Source organism: Callithrix jacchus, chromosome 11 (assembly GCF_049354715.1).
Source record: "Callithrix jacchus isolate 240 chromosome 11, calJac240_pri, whole genome shotgun sequence".
In the NCBI taxonomy this organism is placed as follows: domain Eukaryota; kingdom Metazoa; phylum Chordata; class Mammalia; order Primates; family Cebidae; genus Callithrix; species Callithrix jacchus.
In genome coordinates, this window is record NC_133512.1 from 56282146 (window position 1) to 56305926 (window position 23781).

General features: G+C 35.1%; 1 protein-coding gene and 1 pseudogene across 1 annotated transcript in view; both read right to left on the bottom strand.

The window, feature by feature from the left end:
• Positions 1-229: 229 nt before the first annotated feature.
• VPS50 (VPS50 subunit of EARP/GARPII complex) overlaps positions 230-23781 on the bottom strand; it is a 141145-nt gene continuing 117593 nt past the window's right edge. Inside the window, exons 22-28 of the mRNA XM_002751602.7 lie at positions 19729-19809; positions 12387-12535; positions 11207-11303; positions 9666-9824; positions 5483-5604; positions 3198-3387; positions 230-934 (exon numbers count right to left, since the gene is read on the bottom strand). Of these exons, the coding sequence (XP_002751648.2) occupies positions 815-934; positions 3198-3387; positions 5483-5604; positions 9666-9824; positions 11207-11303; positions 12387-12535; positions 19729-19809 (918 nt within the window). The 3' untranslated portion in view covers positions 230-814. The remainder of the gene's footprint in view (positions 935-3197; positions 3388-5482; positions 5605-9665; positions 9825-11206; positions 11304-12386; positions 12536-19728; positions 19810-23781) is intronic.
• Positions 8451-8917, bottom strand: LOC108592873 (guanine nucleotide-binding protein G(I)/G(S)/G(O) subunit gamma-5 pseudogene; annotated as a pseudogene).

Below are 23781 nucleotides of genomic sequence, written 5' to 3' on the forward strand. Positions count from 1 at the left end.
AAGAGACCAAAACTTTCAACCAAAAAAAATCCCATATTTTTATAAAGAAAGATAAAAGAAAATCTCATAATTATGATTCTTTATGCTACTCAGGCATTGAAAAGGTACACTCAGTGAAATTGCTTTTCACCATTGGTTTCAGAATACAATTAAAATTAAAACATGCTAAAAACTGCACTATAGTTTTATATCTGCATGCCACACAAAAAAATCAAAATGTAGTCTCACATAGACTGATCATACTAGAGTATATTTATTAAATTTCATCATTTATGACTTTGTTATAACTAAATTAACCCTGACATAAACTTTGACATTTTAAAAACAGAAAACATACTGATTTTTCAACTATTTTACTTACATGTACTTTTAAATTCTCATGCAGTCCTCATAATTAGGAGATACTATACATTCACCCTCAGATTATGCTTATTAAGTACCAAGCTCAGAGGGTAGAAAAATGCCAACTGCATTCTCCATAAACTTCCCATAGATATATTAAGCCATTGTTCTTCTAATTATATACTCATGGTACATTCTGTAAAATGTCTATCTGTAGTCACATAACCATTGTTATGACAAGGCAACAGTATCATTTCAGATTACAACAAATGAGACCAAAAGTTGAAGAGACCACAGCATATAAAAGTCAAGAGAACATCACACACATTTCAATGTTTTCCACTTTCCAGTCAAATAAACCATGCACAAAGTCTTCTTAGCAGATAGTTATCAGAAGTGCATAAAAAACTGGCTTTCAGGTCATATATTTTGAGAGAGGATCAATGCCATTGAGGAAAAAGAGCTGTGTTCATTATCTTTTAGGTCTGTCTATATCATCTATAGCTGCTAGAAGTTTTTGTCTTGCTTTCTTATTGATATGGGATCCCAGGCAAACATTCACCAGATTGGTCAGCTGCTTTGTTGAATATTCCTGCTCAAAGAAGAAAGATCCAAATTTAGTACTCTAAAAGGAATGTATTTGATCAGTGCAACAAAAGAACAGGTGGATATTCATGTGCAGTGGATAGTTACTGAGCACTATAAACCAGTAAAAGCAGTGAAAATTACAGTTGGGACATGGAAAACAAATTGTTTACTGAACTGTAATAGGAGAGAATAAGCATACTATAGCACACATTTGAAACAGTAAACACTAGAATCTGTTTTAATACAGCAAAGTTATCTGACATGCATATGCTTATTACTTTGACGATCACAATTTATACTTCTTTCTGTGATAGTCTTCGTTATTGTGTTATCAAAATACACTAACATTTCAAATTTTTTAAATGCTACTGATGGAAGTATTTTTCTGGCACTCTATGTTTTACCAACACTTTAGTTAAAAACAAAATCTTCAACAACAGAACAACTCTTCTAAGATATAACAAATGAATAAGGTAACAAGGATCAGAAAGTCAGTGTTTTTTATTGTAATTGGGATCTGCAAATAAAATTAAGAGTATGAGTATCTTTTGCTATCCAAATATATCTGGTTCCTGAATTTCAGATACTGAATTGCTTGGATGAGAATAAACAGGGATTCATCATAAATTTCTGCTGATTGACTTGGTACTGGAGGTTGAAAAGCAAGAGTTCAGATAGGGAAAGACAGCTATGTACTAATTATCAAATAAGAAAGGAAAACCTGTCTTCATTGAAGGTAACCACTAAATAAAGATAGTACAATTTCAAAAAAGGAGAAAGAATTGATTTTAACAACCTAGCAAACTCCTCAGTTTGTATATCTCATCTCTGAGAGCACCTATCCCTACTTGGTAAGTAATCTCATTTAACCATTTAGCACTCAATAAGGATCCATCATCAGTGATCACTGGACTCATCATTGTGGGGAGTTTCCTTCAAAGACAAGAAAGAGTCCCTCCTGCTGCTGGGAAAATGTCACTGAATTACAAATATCAATCAGTTAAAGCTCTTTCAAAGTATGAAGCTAAAAAAAAAAAATCATTCCACTATATTAAAAGAGGAAATCCAAAAATGGGCATCATTTTTGCATCAAATAATGTATATTTAGAGCTGTGCCTTTTCTCCTCAGCTACTTTGTACTCCTTTCCCAAATCCTTTCCTCAGTACCAACCCAGAAGTGTTGACAGCTTACTTTACTAAATGGATTCTAGCAGCATTCAGCAGTCCATCTGCATCTAGGTTTAACATTTCAGTTCTCAAATGTCAGTGGGGCTAAACGTGGTGAAGGTTTTCTCAATCTGGTTTACTGGCCAAACTCATTTAAAATAACGCACATTCCTGCTTTGCTTCTAAAGATCCAAAACGGACTAAGAGTGGGGACGTTCACACAAAATTCAGGCCAACGTGAATGCTCTAGGCTAATGTTCACTTTATCTCTTTACAGTGTTGAAACCAGAAAGGATGAGCCTGAGCAGGTTTACACAAATACAAATAATGCTTTATTTTCTTAGCCAAATGAAATAAAACTTGATTTGGCTTTTACTCATGATGTTCATAGGTTAAGTAAATGCGAACCCTAGGTTATTAAAGCAATGAGGATTTGGTGATGATTTTAACACAAGCCATAAACAGAAAAACTTCCCATACCAAGCACACTGAGTTGAACTGTGTCAAAAATTTGGCATCCTACATAACAATAGTATTTTTCTTTATCTATAGAGTCATATAAAAGAAAAATAAATCTATATTAAAGGTAAAATCTAATGTAAGATGCAAGTTAAATTTAGCCATTTAAATATTAATGTCTCCAATCATCACTAAAACATGTCAGTGTGTAGGATGTTACCACTTCATTGTTGAGAAGTACCAGAAAGTTTGTATGAGAAGGTTTAAATTACATAATAGATTATGGCTTATGAATCATTTCATGGTTTCTGTATTTAATCTTAGTATTTATCAGCTTCAGTCTTTTCCTATATTACAGTTACAGGAAAAGTACAGGTAATGTTCTGACTTTGGCTGTATTTCTAGGTAATTACAGTAACAGTTCATAAAGGGCTGAAAGAGATTTGATAAGTCAAAGGGCACTGCTTAGATACAGTGTCCTTAATCCAAATATGGTAAAGAATGACCTAAATAATTTGTATTAAAAAAGCAAATGTTTCTTTCTATTTTACTGTCATGATTTTGAATTAAATAACATACCTGGCAAGAACAGCACAAAGAAAAAGGAATAAAAACTTAATTAACTGTTTTCCAGCTCTCACCCTGTGCTCTTTGATCCAGCGTTCCATGTCATTCTCAGTTAGGTAGTAGGCTTTGATATAAGTTTCCACAAATTCTTTATCAGGAATGGGTCTAATATCTGTTAGTTTTTCAAGTTTCATTAAAAACTGTTGAAAATCCAATTGCATCAAGGCACGACCCTCATTACTGCACTTCTTGACATTGGCATATCTAAGATGCAAAACAATAAAAAAATACATTATAGGATAATTAGAAACAAAAAACTGTCAGGTATTTGAAGTCTTCTCTAACCTATATTTGTACAGATTCCCCAGAAATAAGAGGATTATAGGAAATGGAGAAGATAAGCCTTGAGTCCGATAGACTGGGTTGTGTTTGTGCCGTCCTTTTACCTATGTGGGCCTCAGTTTTCTCATTTGCAAAGAGATCGAATGAGTTCAAGGCTCTTTGTTGTTCTACAGACGACAGGTTTCTATATTCAATTAACATAATTGTCTGTAAGAAAGTTAAGCTGGTATTCCAGTTGATCTGGCTGCCAAGAGTTATTTTATAAAACTAAGCTTTGAATACTCCAAAGTAATCTTAGTTTTATAAAACTGTTCAGTATTGTAAGTATTCAATGCAAAAGAAACAATTCTCCCATGAACACTTTGAAATGTGTAAGAATCAAGCATAGAAAGTACATACATATTTCATTTGACAAAAAGTTTAGAGTTATTCTAACATTCTATGCTACTGAAACACAGTGTGTTTCAAGGTAAACTAGTAATAAAATCAAATATACTAACCCTAACAGTATATCACTTTATTATTCACTAAGTCAGTGTTTCATTCCTTTAATCAATCATACGGAACATAGAAAATTTAACCGTAGGGAATGAGGTACTTATCCTAAGGAAAGTTGCAAGAAAATGAAAGCTTATTTTATTTAAAGTGACCAAGCTTTTTTAAAAACAAAGAGTATGTTATACAGAAACATTACATATATTATTCATATTTCTACTTTATTAAACAAATTTATTTAAAATACTCTTCATTCGTGATTGTTGACACAAAGCTGTTTTATAATTCATAGCACTGTTGGTTTCAATACAGAGTGGCACAACTGTTGTCAACTTGTCACTGTTACCTTACCATTTACTAATTCGTTCTTTTGTATAAAAAAATGAGAGCACAAGAAAAATCAGACAAATGATAGTGTTAAAATTCATTTGATGTGCAATTCTAGAGCACTGTGCAGGGTCTCTGAAATAGCTGTTTGCTTTTCAGGGATATTTCAGATGTATTACTGATTCTTATTTGTATCCTTGATGTTATGGGCAGAGTAATCGTGCTCTCTGAGTAAGTGGGAAAATTACTATTACTAGACCTATAACTTCAACACATGAAAGATTTATACACTTTACAATGATATGATGGTGATTACTATTAATGATGATATCAGTGTTATGAGGGCTGATTTTGCCATTAGAAACCAGGAGTACAAATGGGCATGGTGGCTCACACTTATAAGCCCAGCACTGGGAGGCTGAGGTGGACAGATGAACTTGAGAGCAGGAGTTCAAGAACAGCTTGGCCAACATGATGGAACCCCATCTCTACTAAAAATACAAAAAATTAGCAGGCATGGTGGCACACACCTGTATTCCCAGCTACTCAGGAGGCTGAGGCACAAGAATTGCTTAAGCCCAGGAGGCAGAGGCTGCAGCGAGCCCAGATCACACCACTGCACTCCAGTCTGGGCAACAGAGCAAGACTCCATCTCAAAAAAAAAAGAAAAAGAAAGAGAAATCAGGAGTAAATATGCCTTTAAAAACTATGTGAACTTACATAAGTTACCTAACCTCTTTACCCTGTTTCTGAGCCTAGGTTTTCTTATTGATGAAATAGAATCATATTACCTACCAAAGAAAATTTATTTCAGGTTTGATGATATAATCCTGTGAAATGTTTGGTTCACTAAATAACACATAGTTAATGCTCAAAAAATGTTAGGTATAACATCATCATCATCATAATTTTATTATTAGGGAATAATAATTATTAGTTTAACTTTCAGATAACCATTAGATTCTGTATTCCTCACTCATCTACTAGCTGCTTCTATGCCACCAGCAAGAAAAGAAAGCAGAGACAGAGACAGAAATGGTGGGGTCTAAGATTTCTTCTCTAATTTTATCTCAAACTTGTCTGCTGGTTACCATTATTTCTATTTATTCTCTCCAATCATTAGTGATACCATATGTTATTCATGTATTACAATTTGTCATCTAATAAACAAATAATGCTTTCATGAAAAACTTACCCTTCTACAATAGTTCTATTAGCCAATCGTATACAGTGTTCCCAAAGTATATTAGACACAGGCAAGGGTATTCGAACTCTCTTAGAAACTTCATTTAGCCTCCTGTTAAACTGCTCAAATTCCTAAGAAGATAAATAGTAGCCATTTGTGAATATCATTAAAATGCCACAATGCTTGCCCATAAAAACAGTTTAAATAAAAAAGATCTAGAAACTCAGACTCAAACCAAGATAATCAAAAAAGATAATCTGCACTTAGTGTGAGGGTCTTAAAAACATATATGCAATAGTTTTAATAGGTTATATTATAGTACAGAGTACACTACATTTTATTGCAAAAGAAGTAAGCGTCATTAACTGATTAAACAATGATAACGATGTTGAAATGTCTCAAAGTTTCCTATGGTTGTTGTATAGATTAATAGAGCTGAATGACCTAATTTGACTTTAAAAATATCTTCAAGAAACCCAGATTTAAAAACGTGGTTTGATATACTTTTAGTTCAGAACCATTTGTAATTTGTAGCTATACACCTCAGAGTGCAATCTAATAAATAATCATCTTTCCTAAACATTTTTTAAAAGTAAATCATTATATGGGTTGAGAATTCCTTATCTAAAATGCTTGGGGCCAGAAATATTTTTTGACTCTGGATTTTTTTCCTGTTTTGGAATATTTGCATTATACCTACTGGTTGAGCATCCCAAATCTGCAAATCCCAAATCAGAATTCTGAAATGCTTCAATGAGCAATTCCTCTGAGTGTCATGCTGGAGCTCAAGAAGTTTTAGCTTCTGGAGTATTTCAAATATTGGATTTTCAAATTTGGGATGCTCAACCTGAATACCAAATGATCAAAAAATCATATTCTAGCTGCAAATTTTTAGTACCAAAGAAAAAATAAAACATAAAATAAATTCTATTACTTACAGAAAAACTAAATACTTTTACCATCTAACTTTATGACATGATCGCACTAAATAGACAACTTCAATAATTAGATGGGAACAGCAGATGGCTTAGCCTTCAATTAATGTGTTTTTGGTCTCTTTGGACTATTATTATATAAATATACTCATTTACAGAAGTAAATGCTGTTGACTCTTCCCTGGCAGTGTATTTCAAATATAAGAAGGCTTAAAATGAGATTTTTTTCTTTATAGTTACCTGAATAGAGAAGCTACACAATATTTAACGAGACTGACATGTGTTCACCTTTTCTAATAACATACAGGAGAAAAAAAATCTAATCTGATCAGGACTCAGGCTATTAAATAATGATTGTGTTATCCTCTGCTCTTTTGCTATTTCCTAAATCACAATTTTTCTTGCTAATTTATTTTTAAAAATTCGTTGCCTTTAATTATTAAAAAGTAGATTGTCAATTCATGAAGTTTAACTTTGAAAATCAAAAATAAATAATTGCTTTTTATCTGTTGTTACATTTCATGGATCTAGAGAGTGATAGTATTTGTTACTATATTTACACATTCCTTAAACTGCTTTGGATTTCAAAAGTCATAATTCAATATTTTTCATCAATATTATATTTAAAAGATAAAGCTATATGTACAAAATGCTTTCTGTACAAAAACATTCTACTTATTGCTAAATTCAGTGTTCAAAAATGCTTGTAAAAAAGGAATCATACATTTTTCTTATGATTCTTTTGGGACAACATAAGCAGGCTGAGAAGACTTAGATGGTTAGACTTAGAAAAGTAATAGAAAGGACAAAAGATAATTAGCCTATATGCTTAAAGAAGGCCTTAAGCTACTAAAAATTGGACTCAGGTTAATAATCTGAATAACACAAGTTCTTTCTTATAACTGGAATGACGAATAACTGAAACATCATAGTATGTGTATTTGTTGAGCACGCAAGTCTTTTTTTTTTTTTCCACCCCTATAAGTACCATGGTTAGTATGTGCTATGGTCTGAATGTTGTGTTCTCCCGAAATTCATTATGTTGAAATCCTAATCCCAGGGTGACCGTGTTGGGAGGTGGGGCCTTTGAAAGGTGATTAGGTCCTGAGGGCAGAGCTCTAAGGGGATTAACATCCTTCTTAAAAAGCCCAGATAGCTGCCTTGCCTCTTTCACTATGTGAAGGTACAGCAAGGTGACATCTATGAGAAATTGGGCCTTCTCCAGATACCAAATCTGCCTGAGCTTTGATCTCAATCTTGAACTTCCCAACTTCCAGAACTGTGAGAAATAACTGCTGTTTATAAGCGACCTAGTCTGTGGAACTTTGTTGTAGTATCCCAAAGGACTAAGACAACATGTCATAAAAATTGATTCAATTTTTCAAAAACAGAATTGTTAAAAAGAAAGAATGTATTTATAAATTACATTCATCTTTTACATTCCAAATGAAAATCTGCAATTGAAATTTCCTGGTACTCTAGAAACCAAGTTCTTTTTTTAATTATTTTTCAAGGTCAGTGATCTCTGAATTCCAGAGTGGCAAATACAGAGCACCACTGGTGTCACTCCCTGCTAAGATCTCTATAGAAATTCCTAGCAATTGCTGACTGATATTGGCATGATTAGACCTGGAGTTTGGAGACAGCCTCAAAGTTTTCAACCTCCAGAAGAGGACCATAAATTGCAGGGAGTTGGGTGACTGAAGAACTCCATTACCATCTCCATTTTAAATCTACGGCTCTGTTTGCTGGTTCTCAGATGTCCTAGGCTCTTATTTGTTGACTTGATCTAAGCAGGTAAGAATGATGGTGTAAATGAGATTAAAGTAAGGAGTTTATGAAGGGACAATTTTCTTTTCATTGACAAAAATGAAAACAAATTTTTTTCTTAAAGTTGCTTTCATTTTCTCAGATGCTCTTTCCACAGCTTATTTCCTTTTTTTTTTCTTACTAAGTTTTATTGTATGCTGCTGCCAGTGTATATAAAACAATTACCCCTGTGAAATAGAAATTCATGAAAATTCGGAGAGGTAGATGTTAAGGACTGACAGAAATAGAAGTTTGTATATTATGGCACAAGTGTTACAGGGATAAGCTTTTGTACAGGCTTCAAATGGAGCTCTCTTGAATATTCACTGGATCATAAGAAGTGGTTTGGGAAACCTTTGAAAGATTCATTTTACTACAAAAAGGAACAGACTTTCTGGGGTCTGAATGGATTTGTACTTGAAGATACTCCAGTCAGCAGAGGATCATGTTGAGCATTCTGCAGACAGAATTGTTGCAAGTCTGCAGCTGCCTGGGAAACTTTTACGTGGTTGAGTCTGGCCTCCAGCTGGAGCTATTGAACCACTTTCTTCATAGCGGAGATGCTGGAGGAGCCAGACATGGTGTACTGGAGGGCCGGGCCGATTCGTGGGTCAGTAGGTCATGGGCCATGGGTTGACAGGTCCACAGCTTATTTCCTTACTTCCCTCAGGCCTCATCTCCAGTCTCACCTTACCAGGGTCCTTCTCTGAGCACCACAAATACATGGCATTTCTCTTCCACCCACATCCTGGCATTCTCTCTGACTCTTCACATGATCTTGTTTTTTTTCACAGTATTATTCATCATCTGACATTTTATCTCAGTTTATCTGTTTACTGCTATCTCTGCCCTGGAATGTAAATTCCTTGAGGGCACATAAGTTCCTGAATTTATAGCTATACTGCCAGGACTTCTATCAGTGTGTGACACATGTCAGGTGACCTACAGCTATCTATTCATGCATAAATGAAAAAAAAAAAGACCCAAAATTCTTTCCAGGAAACTTATGAACACAGGTCACTGACTGCAAAGGGGTGTTTGTATCACACACTTCAAAAGTAGTGTGATTTCTACTCAGAATAATCAGAGGCATAGTCTCTTGCTAATGAATATTACACTAAACTACAGAAATCATTTCTAATTAAACAGAAATATCTTCTTGTCACTATAGGGATAGCTACTGAGATTACATAATATGAAAGTCAGCCACAACATATAACAACTCAAAATGGGAAATTAGTGATCAAAGCCAAAAAAATTTATGACGTATTCTTAGATCTAATAGAAGACAAATTCAGAAAGTAAGTCTATTTCAATTTAGAAGCTTTAATGCCACAATGCTAGAAATGTGGTAGTAACTATAATCTTATATTTTAGAGCCACTGCAATAAAAGAACACTTCTCTTAGTAGACTGATCTTTAGCAAAAGTGTTTCCCAGAACACTTGCCTTTAACAGTGCATCTACATATATGTTGTGCTGTGACATAATTTCTTTTACATCCCATTTCACATTAGCCATTAGGAGCAGCATCTGTTCATAATCAATGGCTTTACCAGCTACAATCCAGTAAATTGGTTTGCGTAGTTCACTGGCAGTTGAGACTGTCTGAAATAAATTTCACAGAAATGAAAACAGTTATTTTCTAAAAGTATCATATTGATAAAAAATATTTGCCCATTTCCAGTATACATCATATCTGAAAATAAAACACTATATATTTGGAGATTTAAATTATGAAAATATTTTAAATATTTGAGTGAGGGAAAAGGCTTTACTCAAAACATAATTTGGAGACATTCAATAAACTTGAGGCCATTGACAATGTGACTGTAAAAGAACTAGAGCTTTTCATGGAACCTAGCAATTACTTCTCATATTCTTCCATTTCTCTCCATTTCCACTCTCACTGTATGATGTCAGGATTCCATTATCTCTCCGTTGCAATACTGTAGTAGCCTTCAAATGAGTTTATCTGTCTCTAGGACTGCCATCTACAATCTTTTCTTCACAATGCCACCAGAAAACTCTTTCTAAAACACACACCTGACCATGCCACTTACCTGTTTCAAACCCTCCAGGAGCCTCCATGCCCTCCAAATAAAGTCCAACTCCTGAAGTGGGGTGCTTTATATCGTAGTGGCCCCTGCTGATTGCCCCAGCCATCTTTTTCATCCCCAGCCCTCCTCCCTGCTCTAACACGCTGAGCTTTCCTCAGCTGCTGGCACGCACCATGCTCTTTCTCACCTTAAGGTCTTCACACATGCCATTCCCTTTGTCTGGGATCCATCCCTCATTCACTCTCTCTACCTTGCTGGTCCAGTTTAAACATTACTTCCTCTAGACAGCCTTTCTAGATGACCTTCTCCCACCCAGAGCCTCTCTCCTTCTCCAGTATGGGTTAAAAACATTGTTATGGCACTTTCCCCTTACCACAGCACTTATCATTCTTTATTTTAATAGGTTTTTTCTTTTTTGAGACGGAGTTTCACTCTTGTTACCCAGGCTGGAGTGCAATGGCACGATCTTGGCTCACTGCAACTTCCGCCTCCTGGATTCAGGCAATTCTCCTGCCTCAGCCTCCCAAGTAGCTGGGATTACAGGCAAGTGCCCCCATGCCCAGCTAATTTTTTGTATTTTTAGTAGAGATGGGGTTTCACCATGTTGACCAGGATGGTCTCGATCTCTTGACCTCGTGATCCACCTGCCTCGGCCTCCCAAAGTGCTGGAATTACAGGCTTGAGCCACCGCACCCGGCTATTTTAATAGTTTTAACTGGTGTTATCTCTCTCAATAGTCTAAAAGTTACATGAGCTGCTCAATAGTATGTATGTAATGCAGAAACTCATGACTGAATAAATGAATATTCTATCTGGCTCTCCTGGGCTTTGAAGACTAACTTCTAGTTTAAAAACAAACAAAAAATATAAATAATCTGTGACAGTCCTATCTTGCTCACAGTTGAAATAACATACAAGACCATCTCTGACCTGAGAATAAAACTGCTGAAGAAAGGGCTTTTTGACTGCAGGCATCACAGCATCCAGATGTGGCTGAAGGAACTCAAACTGTTCAGCCAAGAATACCCTAAAGGAAATAAATAACCCACTCTGTAAACAAACTGTGTAGGATTTAGAGCCTGTCATGTTTTTGTATAACTATTTTTTAACATTTCTGAGCAAAACTTTAACAATTAAAATTACTTTTCACTTAAGTGAATGACCCTGTACTACCACTTGACATGTTCATTTACAATCTACACAATAAATAATGCTGAGTTTATGACTGAATGGAAGTTGAGGTAAAAGAAGGGCAATTCAAAGGAGCCAAGCAAGTTATGATGAGTTGTAGAGTCGTGTACTTCAGCTGTAAGATGTGAGCCCAGAGTAGCAGGTTGAAAAAGAATACAAGGGTATTTTTTAAAGGATTTCTTTTAAAGATCTCACTCAGTTATATACAACGGACTCTTGAAAGCTCAGATTCAACACCTGACACTTTTCAGAAGTAACCCAAACATTCCTAACAGGCAGCAAACTAACTTGGCTGAGTATTACAAATGAACAACAAGTACTGGAGGCTGGATTCAGGGAATGGGAGTCATTGGGCTGGTGAAGGAGCCTGAACTACTGCCTGCAGATGCACTGCAACTAGGCACTGTCTTTTTTGCTTTTTGTTATTAATGCAAAAACTCTTAGGTTATATTGGCCTACATTTTATAGAAATGTAGAAGAAGTCATGTGCATTAATTGTATTAATAATTTTGGGGATTTATAAAGGCCAGGAAACATTCTTATTGATGTCAAGGGTCAACTACACTTAACACTAAACTGACACTGTAACTACAGCTTCTCTAGAATCATGAATCATTTTCTCTAGGGAAGTATGAAGCATAGTATAATGCTTTTTAGAGTTGTACTTAAAGCAAGGATCATGTTGTTAAAGACTGAAAATTAAAAGGTTTCCTTCTCTCCATTTCTATAACTGAAAACCAACCATGCAGTTTAAAAAATCAAGTGGTAATCTGTGTTAGAATATACTTCTCAGAAACATATAAGTGATATCTAGAAGTGGTAGATGTATGCAGCTAATTAGAAGTCTAATTAAACAATGCTTACTTTCATAAACTTTCTTAAATATTTAATGGCAATGCAACTGTTCTGAACAACTTACAAGGATTCCGTGGCTACCACTCTTTCTGCCAACCCATACAGTGTATCCCCAGATGTCAAAAGCACTAAGTGACTGAGGTGTGGACTTGGCACCTTCTCCTTTCTTTCTTCTGCTGCTGTGAGCGTGGCAGTAGGATCAGCTGAAACTTCCTGAAAATAGAATACACATACAACCTGGAATAGCAAATCTAACAGTAATAAACCACCTGATTTTGACAAAAATAGAACTACAATTAAAATACTCTTGGGGCATACATTAATTACATTTAGTTTCAGTTCTTTTTATCCTGCATTCATGTTTTGTAACCATTGGAACCTCCTTTTTTAATCCTAAGTGAGAATAAGCCTATATAATATCATCCAACTCTATATGCCACCATCTATGCATGACCTAAAGTCTGCCAACACAAGGACTCTTTATGAATTGACGGATGTTTCATAGAGACAATAGTGAGATGGGCCTCGAGAACTTGTTAATGAGAGAAATATGATTACCCCTTGAGAACCACACTGATAAAATCCAAAATTATGGTTTTATTAACCATCTCACACCCAAATTCTAATCAAGGTTACCTTGGTATATCATCTCAAAAAGGCAGGACTGGAATGAAGTTATAAACCGGAAAAGAGCCAACTGTACTATATATGTCTGGGGACAGACTACTGATAAGAAGGAAGACAGTCAATGTGAACAAAAGAAAGGGATACCCAGGAAGCAGGGGGTGCTGGACCCTTCAGCACCATCCAGGAGAGAACCACGGATTCAGGTACATAGCCATGTAGTCAACAGGAGTGACGCAGTCTAATTTGTGGTCAGGATAACTCATTAGACTTCAAATTTCTCAGTTTTACTTTCATCTGATGATATAGTCACTAGAAATCTTCTCATTACTAATTTACTTTTCTAGGTATTCTCATGCCAGGCAAGGAGCGCCTTGGATATGAGTTATGTACATTCTTGGACTTTATAAAAACATATCCTATAATATAAACAAACAGGTTGGCAAAGGAAGAGTTTCAAAGATACACTTACTCAACTTCTCCTCAGTAGATAGCAGGGGACTCAATTGTTTCTAAGCTCTTAGCAAAGAGTTAACAAAAACTTCAACTCACTGGCACACTGGCTATCTTTTTTTTTGGCAGGAGGGTGGAAGTATCTTGAGATCGTGGATAAAGATGCGCTAGGCTGGCTACTTGGAGTGGCTGACAGAGTAGCAGAAGACTGCCAGTTCGAGTTATCAATAACTCCAAATATTTCAATAAAGATACATTTCGGCGAATAAGTTTCCCTTTGTACAGCAAACATAAAGGAAGTCTGTTTTGAATACTGACATCATCATAACAGTTATTTGAATAGTTGCTGCATTACACCTTAGAGAAAGAGAGTTTTAATTATTCTTTTCTAGGGCACAAAGGAGAGAGGTAGAGGTAGTGACACCGCAGGAATCAACATTGCTGATGACGGTATAATCCAGAGTCACTTCACTGTGAAGGCCATTAATAACTTTTATAACCAAATATATTTCTAATAACAATGAGCTTGAATTACAAATGGACATCATACTTTTGGTTAAGTATAGAGTTTTGCAGTAATGACATGGCAACAAACTCCATTCGTTACATTTTGAAAAAGTTCCATAAGATAAATTTACAAAGAGAAAAAACAGAATAAAAGCGATGTAAGTTAAGCAATAGCTCATAGTACAAAAGTGCTGTTCTGTTTTTTAAAGTTAACCTGCATACAAGTTAACCCCTGCCCCCACTCAAAGTTTTAAAATGTTGATTGAATCATAGGATGACAGAGTTAGAAGAGATGCTAAACATTATATAATACAGCCCCAGCAGTATACGTACTACTTTCAGAATGGAAAACACTCCGTGATTATCTCTATTATGGAGTTTAAAGGTGAGAACAGTAGGCAGATAGCACAACTAAATGTTTAAATGCAAATAAAACAGCTTTAAAGGACACTCAAAATTTAGCACAAAAATTGGATATAAACAAATCTTAAAGTGTACAAAATATAAAGCTACATTACTTTTTAAAGCAACTTTATAGTAACAAATCTCCAATTATTTTCCATATGAATAAGTGAGACATCAAATGTATAAGTCTCTAGGAGTACAATTTAGTCCTATAAATTTAGCAAAATGCAAATAAAAATCACAAAATCTTTCAAGTTAGAAAATGGTTTAATTCTCTAGTTCTTTTTTTATTTCCTATCTTCTCCTAAAGACAGTATCTCTCTTCAATCTCTAGTTACTCAATTGGCATTTAAAAGTTAGTTTGGGAATAACTGTGCTTCCTCTAGGGAGAAGTAGGATCATGGAACCATGCAAGTTAATCAATGTCATATCTCCATTATTCATTTCCCTCTAAAAAGGAAATAACCCTACTCCATGGCGGGGAGTGGGGGAAGATAAGAATTCACAAAATTAAATACTGTTTGGCACCAATAGGTTGTCTATGCTCTTTAATTCTGGTAGTTACTGAAAGAACCAAGTAAGGAACCATAGAGTCATTCATGACTCCCCTTCTTCCTCACCTTCCACATCCAATCGGTAAAACATGCCTAAACAGACATCTCTCTTGTTTGTTCCTTCCTGATGTTATTTAAACAGGTTGCAGGCTCCTTAGCAGTCTTGACTGGACTATTCTAAAAGTCCACGAATAGAGCCCTGTCTTTAGCCTCTCCTATTTTTATGCCAGTTTCCACACAGTTAACTGGCTCAATTTTTCTACAAAAGTGATGTGAACTTTCTCAAATAGAGATGTGATCATAACACTCTCTGGTTTTAAAGCCTCAATCCATTCCTTCTAGGAAAAAACCTAAACCCATTGCCATTGATATTACCTGTTTATAACTGACTCTAGCCTAAAACACTTTTCCCCAAAATATCTTCCCCCCCGCTACTAGAAAATAAATTCCACATGAGTAGGGAGTTTTGTCTGGCTTCCCCACCTTCCCCTACAGTTGTATCCTTAATTTCTACAATAGTGCTTGGCACCATATATAGTGTTCAACAAACAGGTAAGAAATAAACATTTGTTGAATAAGGGTGGCCCACTCTCCTATTTCCTTTAGAGATCTGCTTCAGTGTTCCTTCCCAGAGGGATCTTCTCTAACTGCCTAAATAAAATTGCATCCTTTTTTCTCTGTCCTTCTCACCTAGTTCTTCATTGATCTCAACATAATCTGATGTTAAATTAGATCTTTATTCCTTAACTGCCTCCTCCATTCTGGGGACCATCAGTCTACCACAAAGTATCTAGGCATGCAATATGTTTTGTCAAATGAATTAGTAAGAAAGATAGCTATCCAACTATCTTGTATCCCATCCTGCAACCTAATCACATAGCTCCTAGTTTTCTGTCTGTTTCCAATACCTCTTAACAGTGCTCTCAATTTTCTTCTTAGTTCACACTGTAAACATCTATTTCAGAACAAGTCAAAGACTGATGAGGAGACCTAAAACTCTGAAACATGTAAAATGAATAAAGCAACTAGGAGAAGAAATGATTCACTTGGGCAAAATGGCTAGGCTAGTCAAAGTGGTCCAAAAGGGGTAGAAAAAGAAACAACAGAAAACAGTTCAAGAGAGAAGCATATTTGGCGACATCATAACAAAGCCTATTCTATCAGGCAGACTTAAGGCAAGAAGGGCTGCTTTGGGTGGTTATGAGTTCCCAAAAAACCACACTGGAGATGTTCCAGCAGAAGCTGACAGTTACTAGGGATGCAGGAACGCTGTACAGATTAAACAAGCACAGATAAGTTTCCTTCTGTGAGTAAAAACTTGGAAGATTATGCTTCAGTAGTATAACAAAACTCCTTCTACGCATCAAACACTTCTCCTTATAAAATATTTTGTAATTAAACTAAATCTGGTATGAACTTTCTGACAATATTGTACAATCTCAAACTCAAAATAGCTCAAGGATCCCATGAATACCACACACTTAACCACAGCAGTTACTTTTGAATTTCATTCTTTCTGATTAGTTATCATATACCCAACATATTTATAAAACTAAAAGTTTCTCTGAATTTAGGTACTAACTAGTTAATTAGGAATAGAACAGAGAGGTAACTCTAGAAGATAATGGAAGCAAGGAGAGGGTATATCTACAGCCTGAGAGAATACAGTTATCTCTCTTATGACAAGAGGAGCCAAAAGTACTTACCTAACTACCTCCTTAGTGCCTCCAACACAAATGCGTTGAGATCCCTTTTACTCAGGGAGCTCCTTCACAAGTGTTCTTTAGATCACTAGAATTGCTGCCCCCACTTCAAAAGGTTTTCATTAAAATATCTTCCTTTGTTCTCAGTTGTATGCATGGCATTTGAGGCATAAAATTTCTGATAATTATTTGCTTAAACACTAAAGTTCTGTGTTTATGTTTAGAAAAACACACTTGAAGAGAACAAGAGAGTCATGAAAATGTCAAGCTGACATAAATAAATGGTATGTGCTTACTGCGTACTTAAAAAGCTCCTAAACTAGGTGTTTCAGTTTACACGAGTACAATAAGTAAAGGATATAACCCTTTAAAGACTGAGAAATGAAACCTTAACCACCTTTATTCTCATGGTGAAAGTAATATTTTTTAGCCTTTCTTGCCACCAAGGTACTACTCCAAAGAGGGTTCATATTTATGAATTTTTCTGGACAAATTTAAAGTACTTTTTATTGTCAAAGAATTAAAGTTGGCTAAAGGGCCAGGCACAATGGCTAATGCCTGTAACCCTAGCACTTTGGGAGGCTGAGGTGGGAGGATAACCTGAGGTCAGGAGTTTGAGACCAGCCTGGCCAACATGGCGAACCCATCTCTACTGAAAATACAAAACTAGCCAGGCCTGGTAGTGGGCGCCTATAATTCCAGTTACTCGGAAGTCTGAGGCAAAAGAATCATTTGAACCCGGGAGATGGAAGTTGCAGTAAGCCAAGATTGTGCCACGCACTCCAGCCTGGGTGACAGAGCAAGACTCTGTCTCAAAAATAAATCAATAAATCAATCAAAATAAAAAAGTTGGCTAAAGGTCTTAAAGTAAAAAATTTAGTTAGCATTACCAAATGGGTAACTAAAATTCACATTTCTGTTGTCACTATCACATATACCAGCCTCCTTTCTTACTTTTCCTGTTAGACAACTTTTCTTAAACTTTTATTTTATGTGACAAACGCATTTTCTTAGTTTACATTGAATTTATATGATAAATTATTTTGGGTGGCCTTTTTAAGACCACAGTGATTCCATTTTGCCTTTTACAGCTTAAAGAAAAGTAAAACTTAGAATATCTATATGGAGAAAATAATATTATCAAAAAGTATTTATTAAGATTTTAACTGACATGCAAGAGAAATATAAGATATTACTTCAATCTAGTTGGTTTCAGATTGATTAAGCTATAAATTATTTTAATAGCCAAAGAATGTATTGAACAGTAAGAAATTACTGTACTGTCAATGTAAATGATTAATTTACAATTAATATACTGTCAATGTAAATGCAAATTAATGAAGTGAAGAAAATTAATACATACCAGCTTAAAAAATCCTATCAAGCAATGTGTAGTAAATGACAAATATATTTTCTAAAATAATAAACCAATGTTGATTGGTATGAGTAATAATTCATTATACACCATGTGGCAAAACCTGAAGCAGAAATTCACATCTTAAGGGTCAACTCTAGAACTGGAGTTTGATGATCACAAGACAGTAGCTAGCAGGGATGACACAGAAATGCCAGAGTAAATGACTCTAGTGGTAAAATTTGGCCCGTCGATCTTGGGGCTTACAGTCAGAAACAAGAAAAACTTCAGTTGTGGACTAAGATGTAGAGAGTAAGATCTCAAACTCAAGGTTATACTTAAGTACCAAATAAGAAGAATAAAAATGGAAACACAGAAAACTGCAAGTGGAGCTGAAAGCCAATGGATTTTACAAAACAAAGACTAAAAACAAAAAAAAAAAAAAAAAAGAAAAACAAAAACAAAAAGGCTGGATCAGATAAGGAGCCTTGACTCTAAAATTGAAGAAGATCAAGGATTAAACAAATATCAAAACCAAGAAAAACAAGTCCAGTTAAGCCAAGAAACAAGAAACTCAGGTACTGGAGTATGTTTATTTACTCTATGAACATTTACTGAAGCAATGCTATATGCCAACGTAAGTGACTATATTTTTTAAAAATGTGATCTTAAGAAAGAAGGATACCAGTTATTTCCTCTGCCCAAGCAGCACTCACCTGAGATATCAGCACATGCCTCTCTCACTTTATTGACACCTCTGTTTAAAATCCCCATCATATCACTCTGCTTCAGTTTCATCTGAGTACTCATGAGTATCTGACACTATATTATACATTTGTCTTTCTGCTCCAAAAAAATGAAAGTTCCAAGACAGGAAATATCTCTTCTGTGCACTGATGAATTCCCAGCCCTATAACAATGCCTCTCACATAACAATTGTTGCAATAAGTATTTCTTAAAAGAATTAATAATCCTGGTTTTATAAAAGCTTCAATAACAGAAGTATGCACATAATATAGAGCTTATGAAAAAGGAAGAAAATGATTGCTTGTGTTAGGTTCAAGGAATAAAGGAAAATTCAGAGAAGCCTGGGATTAAAGTAGATGCAGAGAAACGTCTGAACAACAAAAATTACTGGCTATAGTGACCAACCACAAGAAAAAAGTTTTTCTCATGTTAAATGCTTACATTAGCTGAAACACTGTAGGTCAACCCTGTGTTGCTGTCTAACCTATCTTCTTAAAACATGCATTTCATCCTGTGACAACCATCAAGAACCAGGCTCCCTACTACACAGCAAACTAAACCCAAACTCTCCTTGAATTTCAAAGCCATTTATAAAGTGTCTCAAACACTGTCTGCAACCTAACTCTGCAGCATAGACAAGTGTTCCAATCATAAGATCTGTCAAACTTTGGGCTGCACCCACCTCAAGACCCTTGCTCATCCTGTATACCTTAATTCAAAGACTTTTATCTTTCCCATTAATCCTATGCCTGATTTTTGAACTCTAGCACAAGTGTCACTTCTTCTTTTAGTCCTCCTCTACTATTAGTTTTTCACATAAGCCTTTCTCCTCTTTGAACTTGTGTTTGATGTATGCCCAATATCACATTCTTTCATGTATACTAGTTTCTCTCTGATCAGACTATAAGCAACCTCTGTTTTACTTCCTATATGCACTCATTTAATTCTGAGGACTCAGCTACTCAATATACATATAGATAAACATTTACATGAAGTTGATTGAAGAGCTAATTTCCATTTTATATACTCCAAAAGAATGGATTCCAATTTATTACTTACTAGATCAATAAGGCTTTCCTGTATTCTGTTTAGCGTTGTTCTTAGTCTACTACTACTAAGGCCGAGTCCTGTTGATTCCAACTGAAAAAGAAAAGGGCTTGTTACATCGTTCTAGAGATCATCTTGCAAATGTTACATCTTCAAATTAACCAAAGTGTATGATAAGTTTTCACTCAGATACTTAGCCTTCAGAGGGTTTCCATATTGCATTTACAAATTCTAACACATCAAGCAAAGAACTCAAATCTCAAAGGAACCAAAGAAACATTGACCTGTGTGCATTTACACGGCACACTAACATCTATCAATCTGAAGATTATCAGGAGCTAGTTCTCCAGAATTTCTTTCTCATGAGTCATTATTTTTAGTTGTAAAACTTGAGATTTTAGATAAAGATATTACACCCTGTTGTATGTAAGGTATGCTGTGCTGTGTTCATGTAGCAGCAGAACAATGTAAAGTTATTTATATTTTTGCTCATTTATTTTTCTTATACAAATTAGCAACAGCCTAAATCCTCATTCAAAAATCAATACAATTTTCTATTAGACTTGGTAAACATTTCACTGTATAGATAGAACTCTATTCATACAAAAAAGCCAAAGCATTTATAAAAACCTTCACACAAGAGCATAAATGAGAAGGGTAAGAATAAGACATGAAAAGTCAACTTCTTGTGTGATGATTCCATTGATGAAAATAAATTTAATTTAGAGGTAATCATACATACTTATAGGCATTTGAAAAAATGTTACAATGTTCTCTATGAGCCAATAAATTTAAAACATTATTAATAGTAAGCTATAAAATATATTTCATTAACAGTCATAGAAATTATGTATGAACACATGACTATACATGCATGTAAGCATAAATGAACATTTATTATTCCTCTTTCTCTACTATTTGAGATACAAGAATGAGAAATTATTTACATGTGTCAGAGAGTCTTAAGTGAAAATAGTGGTGTTGTAACACTGCAATAAAACATGAACTAATTTTATATGCCAATTTTATAATAATTAATACATTTTATTTTCTCTAGGTTTTATAAACAATCAATTTTTCTTCTATTTTCATTAAGGTATTATTTATATATAAATTACATTCAGTCTTTTTAAGTACAGTTGGATGAATTTAGTAGTTGCATACATTCTTGCAACCAGCACCATAATATAGAGAAGAGTTCCTTCCCCATTAAAAATGTCCTCATACCCTTTGCCTTTTTCCCCTTCCCACACCCTTAACCCATTACTTGCTTTCTCTCATTATAGTTTTTGCCTTTTCTAAAATTTCATATAAATGGAATAACATAGTATATAATCTTTTGTGTTTGATATGTTTTACTTAGAATGCTTTTGAGATTGATCCATGTTGAGTCTGGTGGTATTTTGCGGTGTTTTATTGCTTCATTGTATTTAGTAGTATGAATGCAGTACAATCTCTTTACTTATTCAATTAACATTTGGATTCCAGTTTTGAGCTATTTGAATAACGTCCCTATGAACATTCATGTGAAGGTCCTTGTCTAGACATATATTATTTTCACTTCTCTCAGGTAAATAACTAGAATTAGACTTTCTAATTAAGATACCAGATATGTTTTTAACCTTATAAGGTGCTTCCACATTGTTTTCTAAAGTAGCTGTACTGTTTTCATTTCTACACACAATGCACATGAATTCTAGTTGTTCCATGTTATGGACTAAATATTTGTGTTTTCCCTTAAGTTGAAGCCCTAACCCCCAATGTGATCATATTTGGAGATGGGGCTTTTGGGAGATAAAATCAGCTTTAGATGAGGTCATGAGGGTAGGTCCCTGGTACAATGGGATTAGTGCCATTTTAAGAAGAGACACTAGGGCCAGGCAGGGTGGCTAATGCCTGTAATCCCAGCACTTTGGGAGGCCGAGGTGGGTGGATCACAAGGTCAAGAAATTGAGACCATTCTGACAAACATGGTGAAACCCCATCTCTACTAAAAATACAAAAAATTAGCCGGGCATGGTGGCACATGCCTGTAATCACAGCTACTTGGGTGGCTGAGGCAGGAGAATCGCTTGAACCCAGGAGGCTGAGGTTGCAGTGAGCCAAGATTGTGCCATTGCACTCCAGCCTGGGCAACAAGAGCAAAACTCCCTCTCAAAAAAAAAAAAAAAAAAAGAAGAAGAAGAGACACTAGAGAGCTTACTGCTATCTACATGATCAAAGGAAAGGCCATGTGAAGACGCAGGCAGAAAACCACCACCTACAAGCCAGGAAGGGTGACCTTGCCAGAAAATGAATTGGCCACCACCTTGATCTTGGAATTTCTAGTCTCTAGAACTGTGATAAATAAATTTCTGTTCTTTAGCAGCCCAGTCTACAATATTTTGCTATGGAAGCTGGAGCACACTAAAAGATTCCACAAACTTGCCAGTTCTTAATACTGTCAGTCCTTCTAACTAGCCATTCTAGTGGTTGCGCAGAGGTATTGCAGTGTGCTCTTCTCAACACGTTCTCATGTGCAAATTAGCCATTCTCATATCTTGTTTTGCAATGCAGATACTGAAAAAATCTCTTCCCATTTTTCAAGTGGGTTTCTTATTGAGTTGTAAGAGTTGTTTATACTATGCCCTTTCTCAATCTGGTTTGCAAAAATTTCTCTTGGTCTGACTTGCCTTTTCATATTTTTGTTCCTTTAGCAAATGTTAACTACCAGGAAGCCCATTTTATCAATATTTTCTTTTATGCTTCATGCTTTTTGTATCTTTTCAAAGACACATATGCCTAACCCAAATGTCACAAAGATTTTTTCCTAGTTTTTCCAAGAAATTTCATAGTTTAAGAACTTCTTTAGGTCTTAATAAACAATGTTTGTTTATATTCTTGTGTATAGCATGACCAAGGGGTTAAGGCTTTTTCTTTTCATACCTGTATCTAAGTTTACTAGCAGTATTTGTTAAAAATAACTATTTTTTCTAATGAACTGCCTTACTGCCCTTTTCAAAAATCAACTGTCCATTTAAGTGTGTCTATTTCTGTTGCACTGATCTATATGTCTACTGTTAGGTCAGTACCATACTTTATGAATTACTGTAGCTTTGGAGTAAGTCTTTGTGAAATCAGGTATAAAAATCCTCTGTTTTTCAAAAATGTTTTGGCTATTATGAATCTTTTGCTTTTTCTATCAATTTCAAAATAAGCTTCTAAGTATCTTCAAAAAATACATTGCTACAGTTTTGAGTGGGATTGTACTGAATTTACACATTTGGAGAAGACTGCTGTCTTTACAATATTGAGTTTTCTAATAGATGTACGTGGTATATCTCATTATTTATTTACATAGTCTTTAATTCCCTTTCTAGGCTTTAATATATTCAGCGTAAAGTCTATAAATCATCTGTTAAATTTCTTAAAAAATTGATGTTATTTTAAGTAAAGCTTTTTAAATTTTTTCATTTTCAAATTGTTCATTATTATTGATTTCTGTATACTGACTTTATATTCTAGGAGTTTGCTAAATGTATTTATTACTTCTAGAGGCTTACTTGTGGAGTCCTTAGAATCTGCCGTATCATCTGCAATTGAGGACAACTTAACTTCTTTTCCAATCCATATGCTTTATATTTCTTAAGACAAATGCTAGGATCTCCAGCACTATTGTTTGGGGTTTTTTTTGTTTGTTTTTTTTTTGACACAAGGTCTTGCTCTGCTGCCCAGGCTGCAGTGCAATGGTGCAATCACAGCTCACTGCAGCCTCAACCTCCAGGGCTCAAGTGGTCTTCCTGCCTCAGCATTCCGAGTAACTGGGACTACAGGTACAAGCCACCACATCTGGTTAATTTTTGTATTTTTAGTAGAGACAGGGTTTCACCATATTGCCCAGGCTTGAGTTCTTCTAGGTTCAAGCAATCCTCCCACCTCAGCCTCTTTAAGTGCTAGGATTATAAATGTGAACCACCAAGCCCAGCCGATTTTTTATATTTAAAGTGTGTCTTTTTGTTTGTTTTATAGTGTGGGCTTTGTTTGTAATCCATTCTGACAGTCTCTGCCATTGGAGCTTTTAGTCCA